This window comes from Equus przewalskii, chromosome 5 (genome assembly GCF_037783145.1).
Source record: "Equus przewalskii isolate Varuska chromosome 5, EquPr2, whole genome shotgun sequence".
NCBI lineage: Eukaryota > Metazoa > Chordata > Mammalia > Perissodactyla > Equidae > Equus > Equus przewalskii.
Window position 1 is genome coordinate 81,901,701 of NC_091835.1, and position 12,934 is coordinate 81,914,634.

Here is a 12,934-nt window from a genome sequence, read left to right on the forward strand (position 1 = left end):
CCTCGCCCTCCATATCTAGTAACACACCACATCCACTGCTTCACCATCATCTTTATCATCTTTCACCTGAACTACTGCTTTGGCTTTCCCTTCTTAACAGACTTTATTTTTTGAGCACTTCCGTATTTTCAGAAAAGTTGAGGAGATTATACAGAGAGTTCCAATATACTCCCTTACCTGGTTTCCCCTATTATTAATATTTTACATTTGTAAATTCATTACAATTTATGAATTAATATTGATATATTTTTATTAACTGAAGTCCATACTTTATCCAGACTTCCTTAGTTTTTACCTAATGTCCTTTGTTCCAGGATCCCATCCAGGGTACCACATCACATTTAGTGTCATGTCGCCTTAGGCTTCTCTTGACTGTGACAGTTTCTCAGACTTTCCTTATTTTTGATGACCTTGATAGTTTGAGGAGCACTGGTCAGGTATTTTGTAGGATGACCCTCTGTTGGGATTTGTCTGATGTTTTTCTCATGATGAGACCGAGGTTATGGGTTTGGAGAGGAAGATCACAGAGATGCAGTGCCATTTTCCTCACATCATAACTAGGGCACATACTGTCAACATGACATCACTTTTGATATTGACCTTGGTCATACGGTCGAGATAGGTTTGTTAGGATTCCCCACTGTAAAGTTATTCTTTTCTCCCCTTTCCTACTGTGCTCTTTGGAAGGAGGTCACTGTGCACAGCCCACCCTGAAGGAGGGGGGAGTTATGCTCTCCATCTTGAGGGCAGAATATCTACCTAAATTATTTGGAATTCTTCTGCAAGGGAGATTTGTATCTTTTCTCTCATTTATTTGTTTAATTAATCATTTATTTATATCAATATGGACGCATGGATATTTATTTTATACTTTAGATTATAATCCAATGCTATTTTTTTTGTTGCTCATATTGTCCCAGCTTTGACTATTACGAGCTCTTTCAGTTGGCTCCTGTGTCCCTTTGACATTATCCCTGTCAGTGTAGGGGCTTTTTGTTTGTTTTTGAGCCCTTGCTTATTTTCAGGCACTACTTGATGCTCCAGGCGTATCTTATCCTATTATTCTATGCCCTCGTCCTAGAATCAGCCATTTCTCCAAGGGGCCCTGGTTCCTTTGATTAAAGATGGTGTTAAAAACCAAGATCCCAGTGCTTGCTGGGCTCTCTGCTTTGGCTGTTGTAGTCCATTCTGCACATAGCAGGGTGAAGATTTAAATAATTTAAGTTACGTTATAATTTGACCTTTAAAACCTCTGATGATTTATCGTTGTCTCTTTAAAAATCGCATCTCCTGGGGCTGGCCCCGTGGCCGAGTGGTTAAGTTTGCGCACTCCGCAGCAGGCGGCCCAGTGTTTCGTTGGTTCGAATCCTGGGCGCGGACATAGCACTGCTCATCAGACCATGCTGAGGCAGCGTCCCACATGCCACAACTAGAAGAACCTACAACGAAGAATACACAACTATGTACCGGGGGGCTTTGGGGAGAAAAAGGAAAAAATAAAAATCTTTAAAAAAAAAAAAAAAATCGCATCTCCTTACAATGGCTTCTAGCGTTGCGATCTGGCCCTCGTCTACTTCTCTGACATCGTCTCTTACCATTCTCTCTCTCATTCACTTCTTTCTAGATATGTTGGCCTTTATTCGTCCCTTCTTCTCCTCTCCTTCTTCTTCTTCATACCAAACTTAGGTTTTTGCTTTTGTCCTTTCCTTTGGAATCTCTACCAAAGAGTCCATTTTGCACCCGCATTGCATGGGGCTCCTTCTCATTCTTTAGATGTCAGCTGAAATGTCCTCTCCTCCTAAAGCACGTCCCTGACCACTTTATTTAAAATAGCTCCCCCAACCCCACCACAGGAACTCTCTATATCATTACTCTCCAGATGTTATTACAGAAGGCACTCTACTTAAGCCTTTGTCTGAAATAATCTAATTTATGTAGTAGTTACTATCTGACTCTCTTTACCAGAATGTGAGCTCCGGGAGAGGAGGTATCTGGTCTGTCTTAGTCTCTGCTGTATCCCAGAGCCTGGAACAGTACTTGCACATGGTCGGTGCTCAATACATGTGTTTTATGGGTGAGTGGAAAAAAGAGTCAATGACTTTCTCATCCATTTTGGCCTTGAAAGTTTGCCTTAGGCTAGGTTTTAAAAATCTCCAACTAGAAATGCTAAATTTTTAAGTGATATAATGAATGAATTTAAGATTCTTATGAAAATGAGTTTCCGTATTCAATTTAATTATTGAATTGTGTAATCCTAAAATTTTCAAGGAAAATTCATTCCTATAACTTTTCCTGTGCTTCAACCATTATTCATTTTGTTCTAAAAAAAACTGTATGGTGTAGCAGATATTATTATCCTTACTTTACAAATGAAAAACACAACTGGCTTTTCAAGGTCTAAATGACTTTTTCAGGGCTTTGTAGAAACAGGGAGTAGATTTAAGACTGGAAATCAGATCTTTTCTCCATGGTCTCTTTATTCCTAATTTGTGTTTTTCTCTTCCTAATTTTGTGTTGCGTCTTCTGTTTGTGTATAGTTATATCTAGAAAATGAGGGGCTTTGGATAAACATATTTTCTAGACAACCAAAACATCTATTTTAACCGTAAAATTATTAACTAATGATTTTAAAAATATAATCCTGTCTAAATAGTATACTTCCATGTCTTACTAAACAGCATAATTAAATGATCACTTTCATGACCTATAGCTATCATTATTAATATTAGTTATTAAACTGTGTTATAAAACAACAGTACACTTAGGCTCTAATGAGCCACGTAGGGCTCTGCTCGTGCCTTTGAAGAATTCCTGTAGAGTTCTGTGAAGTGTGGAGGACGATCCTCCTTTATCTTTCCTCCCCCGTTGACATCCGCAGAGGCCGGCGAGCTGTGCAGTCTTTGCCTTTAGGCGAGTTAACTCTGGATTGCTCTTGTTTGAGTTTCTTTTGTTGGGTCTCTAAAATTTTAGCATCTGCCAATGATTGTGTCTACTGCTAGCCTGCCAGCCACAACTTATATTGTTCTAGTTCTGATTACAACCTGAAGTAGAAATGAAAATTTCCAGGGAAAATAAGAAAACAAATATTGTGTGTAAAACTGAGGTAGGGCAGTAAATTTTACTACCTCCCAAGTCTGCCTCATCCCCCAGAGAGCACAGGACAAGCGTGTACACAACACCAGTGTGAAAGGACCAGGCCAAACCATTGGAAACATTCTCCCACAGCGATATGAAGAAACAAAGAGCCCATTGATCAGAATTGTATGGTATGCCTACTGGTGGTCCCTATTATGTAATTTGCAGGAGCAGCTGCCCAATGGGCAAAATGCAGGTAAAGCACTTTGGCAGAATATGGTTAAAAATAGTGAGAGAGAATGGAGAACTCAAATATATTTTGTAGGGAAAGTGGGTTAAAGTGTGTAAGAGCTGTAGACATTTTTATTTCCAGCTAATTTCTAGGTTTTTGGCTTTTATTGGAGGTTTGAGGTTGCTGAATATATGACTGAAGAAGAAATGAAGTGTATGAGTCTGCTAGGGCTGCCATAACAAAGGACCACAGACTAGGGGTTGAAACAACAGAAACATATTGTCTCATAGTTCTGGTGGCTGGAAGTCTGAGATCAAGGTGTCAGAAGCGTTGGTTTCTTCTGAGGCCTCTCTCCTTGGCTTGTGGATGGCTGTCTTCACTCTGTGTCTGTCTCTGTCCTAATTTACTTTTCTCATAAGGACACCCGTCATACTGGATTAGGGCCCACTTGAATGACTTCATTTTAACTTAATTACCTCTTTAAGAACCCTATTTCCAAATGCAGTCACATTCTTAGGTATTAGGGTTAGAACTTTCGCGTATGAATTTTGGGAGGACACAATTTAGCTCATAACATGAAGTAGACTCTGTTCTCCTTAGCACTGTTTTCTTTAGCGTTTTGCGTTTATTCTCAATAGCTAAAGGATCGTTAAAAGCTTTATTCTCTCTAGAGATATATTTATACACAAGAAACAAATTATTTTAAAGGAAACATATATTGAGTGCTATAAATCATCGAGGCGGGAATTGATATTGGAATTCAAAGACGGCAGTTGTTAATATGGCCTAGGAAATGTAGACCCTGGGAGGCGAAAATGGCCTTAAGGATTATGTTTTTCAGTCTTATCCATCTGTAGCTTCGAGTTCTATAGATGCAGATTTTTACCATCTCGCTCTGACTTCTCTGTTCTCTCTCCTCCCCTTCTCCTTTTCTTCATTCTTGGGAACTGCAGAAAAAATGTAGGCAGCTTACCTCTCCATAGGATCGTTTCTGTGGAGCCACATTGATTGATTTCAAATGCCTCATTTTACTAATGAGGAAAACGAGGCTCACAAGTTAAATGACTTGTCCTTGTTTCTGAACTGCAGTCCAGCTCTCCTGATTGTCGTTCCAGTAGGCTCCCGAGCACATCGTGCAGCTGTTTTAGTTAGAGAATGTTTTATTTGTGTTTCAAGGACAAATAAGACTCCTTTCCTATACTGTATGACCACATTGTTTGTGTTATTTTGCATTAGTCTTTGCTCTTAAATATTTCCAGTTTCTTCACTTTTTTTTAGGCTGTTCTCTCTTACTTTTTTCTGCATCATTTGGACTTTTATATTAAAATTGTACCCCAAGTAAAACCTCAACCAGAGTAATATATCCTTTCCTTTTATAATGTAGTATTGTTTTTGTACTTAGCTAAAATACTGCTAGTTGTATTTGTAGCCATAGGTAAACTTTTATTGTCATTACTTCAATAAAACCTACCTTTTACTCAGCTTCTCCTGTGTGCCAGGGCCTGCCCTAGGTACTTTGTAATATCATCTCATTTAATCTACACGAAAATTTTAACAGGTAAATGTACTACTCCTGTTCTATAGATAGTGAAACTGAGAGTTAGAGTGGTGATTAACTTCGCTGAAGTCGCACAGGGTGGAAAGTGGGAGACCTGAGAGTGGGCTCTGCCCTGTCTGTCTCCATTGGCTGTCTTTTCCGTGGTGGTTCCCTCAGTATTAGGTGCTTCCCAGACTTCTGCTACGTAAGGTCTCCAGCATCTCCGGGGGACAGTGGCCCTAGTTAAAGTGCTGGGGCCTGGTTAAAAGGCAACAAATGAACAAACAAAGCAACAGTCCAGCGGAAGAAGTGTGCCCACGGGGAGCAGGAATTTACACCCGCAAGCCGTCTGTAGTGCGTTCCGGTGCCCAGTGGAAGAGTCTGTCAATAAACGAAGAGGAAGAACCGTAGGCGCCTCATGGAAGCCGAACCCGAAGGTTCCTGTTAACGCCTCACAGGAGGCATCTTCGAGCGACGTAGGAGGGGCCGTGCTGCTCTTTGGCTCGTGATTATCTTGATTTCTAAATTTCTGGGCTTTTGATGGATATTTTTCAGTTTAAAAAAAATTAAGCTTACAGTTAATGGGCACTTTTTATTTGTATGTTTTTCTCAGTTTTTACTTGTGGTAACCAACATGTCTTTAAACATTTAAATTCACATTGTTTTCTTCCCGTGTATTTTTCTGTCTTTTGTATTTATAGTGTCATTAACATCAAAACAGAACATAGAGGCCTAAGTGTTAAACACAGTAAGTGGGTAGTTCATAACCTAGCACTCCTGTGGTAACAATATCAGTTAGAATGTGTTGGATGAAAAGCGACAGAAATACCCAAGTGGAAGTGGCCTCCGAACGCTGGACTTGTCTGACTCACTCAGAGAGAGCTCTGGAGAAGGCTGTGCTGGGACTGGAATGCTACGGCACGCTGGGTTGGCACTTCTGGGATTCTCTTGGCCTTCTCCTCGTGGTGACCAGATTGCGACAGCAGTTCTAAGTGTCATATCCTGACGTAATAACTTCAAAGGCAGCAAACAGGGAGGGAGTAGAAAAAGGGCCTTCCCCCTAAATCCCCCCTGTCCTTTTCTTGGAGGAAAACCTTTCTAAGAAGTATCCTCAGCAGACTTCCTGTACCTCTCGCTGCCCAGAACTGGGTACATGCCCATCCTTGAACGAGTCCCTAACAAAGCGGAATAGGATTGCCCCAATTGGCTCCACCTGGTGATGATTCATTCCTGGGGCTGACACGTTTTTAGTACCTTCACAAATTGGAATTTTGTTATCAGGGTAAAGGAAGACTGGCTGTTAGATAGGTGACAAATAGTGCCTACCACAATTATTGAACTCTTAGTGTGATCAAATAATCACACGAACAGAGCAGAATTACAGCTCGGACGAGTGCAAAGAAGGAGCAACTGGTGCTATCGAAGTGTACAGTAAGGGGTTTGATCTAGGCCGGCCACTTCTCTTCAGAGAATCGGTAACTCAGATAATATGAGAAAGTTTTAGAAGTTCAGTAGGCAGAGGGGTTAAGGGATGCTAGAGCCGGTGAGGGGAGGGGGAGGGAGCCTTCTGAGCAGAGGAAGATGCTGTGCTTATGTGACTGAAAGAAGGCAGGTAAATATGTCCTGCCATTACTGCTCGCCTTTGGTTGGATGAAGGCTTTTGAGTCATTTGTAGGAGGAAGAAGAAATTCTTACGCTTATAAGTAGGATCCTGAAAGATTGGAATTTCTGAAAATTTCCAGGCTTTAAGGGGACAACAGGACAGGTTATTTGGCTTGGAGTGTCCTAGAAACTGCTTGTTATGGAGTTGCCATATATAGTGTGCTTATAAGCAAAACCCAGTTTGTCATTCCTACTGCTTCCCTCTAATGACTGTCTGTGGCTGGGCTCTTTGATTGACAGCAGTACTGAAAACAGTAAGAACAGCACCTTCCCTCTTCTCCACGTCGTCTGAAACCTTTCATTAACCTGTGGTTCATACTTACACGGTTCCCATGTTTAAATTTTTAATACAATGGAACACTAAGCAAAAAGCAGTGTCCTCTGAGACTTTGTGGGTTCCTCATAAAAGAAAATAAAATTTTAAAAAATAATAAAATAAATAAAAGCTTTTGACTCCAATGCACATACAACTTTCATGGACACTGGTAGTTTTATAGATTTGTAGTAGTTTCATAAATTTGTAGTTTTATAGATTTGTCCAGGACTAGAGAATTCTAACCAATGACTAAAACTGCCCTCTTTTGAAAATCTGCAACTCTATTCTCAAAAGAATGTATATATTGTATCTTTTAATTATTTAAAAAGTAATAATGATAACTTAAATTCTCCTAGCATCTACCTTTTATGGTTCTTAAATTCATAAAACCTTTTTAGGTTTAAAAATGTGGAAGTTTTAGTTTAAGCCTTTATTAATGTGGCAGTACTGTTACAGCTGCTCTGACAAGACTCCAAAATGATAGCGGCTTCAACATGGTAACAGTTTGGGATTGAGATGGTGCTACCAGTGTGTGCGCACCTTTAGCCCAAGGGCAGCCAAAGACTGTTGCTTTAATATCAGCTTCTCTCTCATGATCTAAGAATGGCTGCTTTAGCTCCTGAAATCACATCTACATTCCAGCCAGTGGGAAGAAGAGAGGAAGAAGGGGAGGGGTGCAGTCATTCCCTTTAAAGGCATAACTCAGATGTTATACACATTACTTCTGCTTGCATTCTTTTGGCAAGAATTTAGTCACATGGTCACAATGAGCTACAAAAGAAGTAGGAAATATTGTGGAAAAATTGTCTTACCCAGGCAGCCATCTAAAACTGAGAGATTCTATTTCTAAAATAAAAAGGGAGAATGGGTATTGGAAGACGGTAACAGTCTGTACTATGTTCACCATCTTTTGGCGATTCCCAGAGGAACTAGTTGAATAGTTTTCAGCTGAGATGTGAGTATGAAATCAAGGGGTGAAATGGGTGTCCGTGGAGACACAATTCTATCTGTTCCTCTTGCACCCATTTAACCTCACTTGATGCATTTTCGTGCCCCTCCCATCTGGCACAGCATGCAACTGAAGGTGAGCACAGGGCAAACGCGTTTGGACTGAGTGAATGGACATCCCTCTTTGCCTTTCTTGTGTGGTCTCTGCTACATGTGAATTCCTTTTCTGCACTTGCCATTTGTTGGTTCCCATCTCTATTTTACTTACTTTCTTAGAGATAGTTTATGAGTAGAGATGCTCATCGTCCATAGTATCATGGAAGAGGCCTTTGTGTCCCTGTGTATGGATGTGTGTATAAAATCTGACAGAAATCCGAATTAATGTATACTATAGGACCAATTTCCCTGCCCCGCAAACTGACAGTATTAACTTTCATTACTATGTTTTAATTATTAATAGAGTAGCTGTGTTTTTTTTAAGTTTCATTACTGTGAGAATTCTGAAAATATTCCTTTATATTTTTAACTGATAGCTAGGGTCATTCATTAGTTTGTGAAGATATTTCCTCTGTACTCTATGTGTATATTTTACACATTGACCAGCTATCCTTGGAGAAAATAAGATGGTCTGAGGAATACAAGTTTTCAGATACGATTTTTTGTATCTCAAAAGAGGCATTTTATGGAGTTTTTGATCACTGTGTCTTGCTTTGGCTTTCTGTTAATGTACAGAGTCATTTGTTCGCCTGTTAATCCCTACTACAGGTTTTTAATAACTCTTCAGTGCCAGGTCCTGCGTGCAGTGTTGGGAATCTGAAGATGGCTGGGACCCAGCCTCGCCTCGCTGGGCCTCGTGCGGCCACGTGGTGCGGGATGGCCGTGTGGGCCTCGCCGTGCGGGGCGGCGCGGAGCGGAGGGCGAGCGGGGCGCTCTGGGCGGTGAGGGGGCAGCGGGGGGGCCGGGGGACGGCGGGGAGTCCCGTTGAGTCAAGGTTTGCCAGCGGTGAGTGGGGGACGGGATTCTAGCTGAGGATACGGATGCAGGCCGTGAAAGAACACGGCAATAGCTGGCTTTGGAGACAGGGAGGGAGATGGCGTGGTTGGGGGGTTAGAGACGGCGTGGCTGGGGGGGTTAGAGGCGGCGTGGCTGGGGGTTAGAGACGGCGTGGTTGGGGGGTTAGAGACGGCGTGGTTGGGGGGTTAGAGACGGCGCTGAAGAACCGGATCTCGGTGGGCCCCTCGCTCCGGCGCTGTGCACCGAATGTCGCCAGGTCACTAAGCTTTTCAACTTTTTTGTCTATGACCCATAGTAAGACAGACCTTTTTGCGTGATGGCTTAATACCAGGCCTGGTCCTAACAATTGCGGGGCCTGGGCAAGAGGACAAATGGGGATACAATATAGCTAATTATTTAAAAGTTGTAAATCAAGGCAATAAACCGTTAGAAAGGACATACCAACTTACCCTTGACAGATGTACTGTGAACAAAAACAATGAAAGCCGTGTGTAAAACCATTGATACCAAATAACTGAGGATAGTGCAAATTTAAAACTAATTTGGTCTTTCACGGAAAGACTGTCATTCAGCCTACTGAGCTGCAGGGACTGGCGACTGGGCCACATGGGGGGGTGGGGGGACGGGGCCCTGCAGCCGTCCCTCCAGTGGCCCCCCCTCTTTTCTTCTTTACTGGGGGCGGCTCTTTCTCTCCTGCCCATCGCCTCTTCCTGTCCCCACCAGCCAGGCACTGAGTTCCAAGGCCATTGAGCCGCACCAGTCTGGTCCAGGGGGCACCCTCTCGTCCCCAGCTGCTCCCGGCCCCCCACTCTCCCAGGAGGGTTGGAACTAAGGGTTCTCTGAGCAGGAATGGGGAGAGTAAGGAGAGCATCTTGCCCTGCCCTCTCGTCCCCAGCTGCTCCCGGCCCCCCACTCTCCCAGGAGGGTTGGAACTAAGGGTTCTCTGAGCAGGAATGGGGAGAGTAAGGAGAGCATCTTGCCCTGCCCTCTCGTCCCCTTTCTTCTGCCCTCAGGTCCAAGCTCCCTCCTTCAAGTAACAGCCTTTGGCCCCCCTCCCCCACCGTGGGGGGCAGCACAACCCGCCCTGAAGAAAGGGCCCAGTGGGCTGTTGGCCAGAGAATGCAGGGGACCCTGCTGCTGGGAGCTTCAGATAGAAGAGGGGACCCCTCGCCTGGTGGAGAGGAGGGCGCACCCAGAGGAAGGCTGGAGTGGAGGCTTCAGGCTCACTTGTAAGGGCAGTACAGCCCAGTACACACATGTGTGAACATGCGCGCACACACGAATACAAATGCATGTACGTATTCCTAAAAGTTTCACAAAACTGCACATGCCGTCAGTATATGAAGTGCATTCTATCTTTTTTTCCGTTCTATTTCAGTGTTTAAAAAATCCTGGTTGTAATCCACTAAATTAATTTGATAATCCACTAATGGGTCAGCTTGTGACCTAAGTTTGGAAAACTCTGCTCCGGTTGTTGGGGTGGTGGTAATGTGATCTGATCAGTGTTCTGGAAACATCTGGTGGCTGATTAGATGATGGATTGGCAGGGAGAGGGGGATACTGGTTATGAGATTACTGAGCCAAAGGTAGGCCTCAAGAGGTAAGAGTGAGGATGGCGAGGAGGGGAAGGTTGTAGATTGAACAGGTCCTGGTGACTAATCAGATATTGGAGGTTCAGAAGAAAACGAGAATAACGTCATGATTTCCAACTTAAATGATGGGGAATGTAGCAGGAGGATTATATTTAAAGGAAAAGAAAATGAATGCAGCTTCGTACAAGTGGCATTTGAGGTTGCAGTGCAACGCTGAGGTGGTCTCGTGGTCGGCTGGAGAGAACTTTCGTGGCAGAGGGGCTGTAACTGGGCTTTGGGATTTAGCAGGAGGACACCGCTGATGACCCTTAGCAAGGACAGATCCTGCTGCTGCAGTGTGAACATGCTGGGCGGTCAGGAAAGGAAGACTCACAATATAGGATATACTCTGTCATTTCAATGAACTTGTTTGTAAAGCCAGGAAGAAAGAGGATAACAAGAGCAGGGTGCGGATTTGAAGGAGGGCTTTTATTGAATTTGGGGGTGCTTCTCTGCAAAGTGGAGGGGAAAGCTGGGGAGGCCCAGATATGGGAGAGAGAAGGAGTACTTGATCCAGCCCGGTTTCAGGGGAGATGAGAGAGTGCATTTTAGGACGCGAGTAGAGGGAGCCTTAGACAGAAGGAAGAACTCCTCTCCTACAGGTGAGAAGGAAATGAGGATGCGGTGGAGGCAGGAGTTTCCCTCAACAGACAGCTGTGGAGTACAAACCGCAGGCACTCTGTAGGCGCTGGCCTCGGAGGTTCATGAGGCATAGTGAGTGGGGAGGAAGTGCAGGGACACCAGCAGGACCGCGTGTGGCAAGTGCCATTCAGAGCTATGCTCAGGGATGCTGGAAACTAAGAAGAGGGTGCAAGACAAGGCTTTCCAGAACAGGAGAGAGGACACAAAGTGACAGTGGGTTTGCACCTTGAAGGAGGAGTCAGGGACATCTAAGAGAAGGATGGAGGTGAGGACTGGGTGGGGCTGGGTCTTGGGAAAATGTGGACCTGGGTTACAGTGATGGTTATGATAAACAGGATTGTAATACTGACTTCTGTTGTTACAATTATTGACGTTGTTTAAGCATCAGGTGAAACTTTATTTGGGAATGTTTGAGAAGCTGAATTTTTATGACAGGAAACTGCTTCTTGCTTCTCCTTCCCCTTGCCCCTTTGATGACTTCTCCCGAAGCTAATTTAGGTTAAAAAAGCCACCGCTTCTAAAAGTGCTTTGGTACCCTGGCATAATTTCAAAGAAATCTCCTTTCCCACTTAGTTAACTACATTTCCCCAGGAAAAAAATCTTCTCTGTCAATGTAACATCCTTTAACAGGACTCCTGCTGGTGGGTTCTTGTATCTTGCTGTGGCAGCTGTGAGCATATATACTATTGATTGTTAATGTGTGATATAAATCCGACTGGAGCATGCCCACTAATTGGTTTGGGAGCTAGATATAGACAATGCTGTCTTATAGTAGCTTGTGTAGCTCGGCCTAGTCACAGGGTTAATTCTGCTTGACAGCACATCAGCAGCATCTTGAGAGTAATTACCCAACAGAAGTTTTCCCACAGCCGAACTGAGAGCTTCAAAGGCTTCTGAATTTACAACCAGTATTAACCTATATCTGAAACATAATGTTCCCACAAGGGCTCAGATTTTTTTTCTCCTTCTTATTAAATGTATGGGGTTACTAGGTTCATTTACTCTGTGAAGAACTCAGTGAAAAATTACTTGGTGTTGAATAATTGAAAATCTTTAATAATAAGTAAAGAGGATAATTTTAAATTTGAGGTTTTTTATTGCTTTATTATATTACTGAAACAAGTTGATCTGTAGAGATTGGGTGCTTTTTTTTTTTTTTACATAATTTATCCTCTTTCTCTCAAAAACAAGCTAACACGTTAATGTCTTTCCCATACTGTGCTATCTCAATGGATATGTGCATGCCTAGGTAATGCATGCATTTGAAATGATTTAAGTAAATATGTATTTACATTTTAAAAGGCTATTTTACTTGTTGACCAATGTACTGAAATCTATAAGTATTGCCTCTTTTTTCCTCCATAAAATAACAGTTGTTCTTTAACAAGCAGCTATTATATTGTAAAAAATTTCTTTGCCTTTGCAGGTCAGAAACCAAATTTGACTCCGGTTCAGGTATGTTTACATTAATAATGTTATTCTGAGTATATTTTATTTACATTATTCTCTGAGGAGTAATTCATCAGATCAAGAACCATTTTGATTTTAAACAGACTAGGCAGCCTCTTTTCAGAACCTGAACCCCACCTCAAAGCAGGGCTGTTGGCTGCGTGGACTCATAACTTGAGACGTTCACTTTGGGATTCTTGATAGTTCTGCAATAAGCATTAAATGCTCCATGTCTGCAGAGCTTCATTTGAGAGGCAGAGGTGGGGGTTGTGTGTACTCATTGCTCAAATAGAATATCACTCTCTCAGTGGACAAAGTATCCTGAGTGATGTGAAGATTCTCTGCAAGTGACTTGTCATCAAACGTGGGTAATAGATACGTTTAACCCAGCCAAGTATAAAGAGTGTTAGCCAATAGAAATTTGTGTA

General features: G+C 42.8%; 1 protein-coding gene across 12 annotated transcripts in view; it reads left to right on the forward strand.

Annotated features, from left to right (window-relative positions):
• MSRB3 (methionine sulfoxide reductase B3) overlaps positions 1-12,934 on the forward strand; it is a 157,755-nt gene that overhangs the window by 67,251 nt on the left and 77,570 nt on the right. For all 12 annotated transcript variants that reach the window (XM_070619677.1, XM_070619668.1, XM_070619667.1 and 9 more), the window contains one exon: positions 12,484-12,512. In XM_070619677.1, coding sequence (XP_070475778.1) covers positions 12,484-12,512 — 29 coding nt within the window. The remainder of the gene's footprint in view (positions 1-12,483; positions 12,513-12,934) is intronic.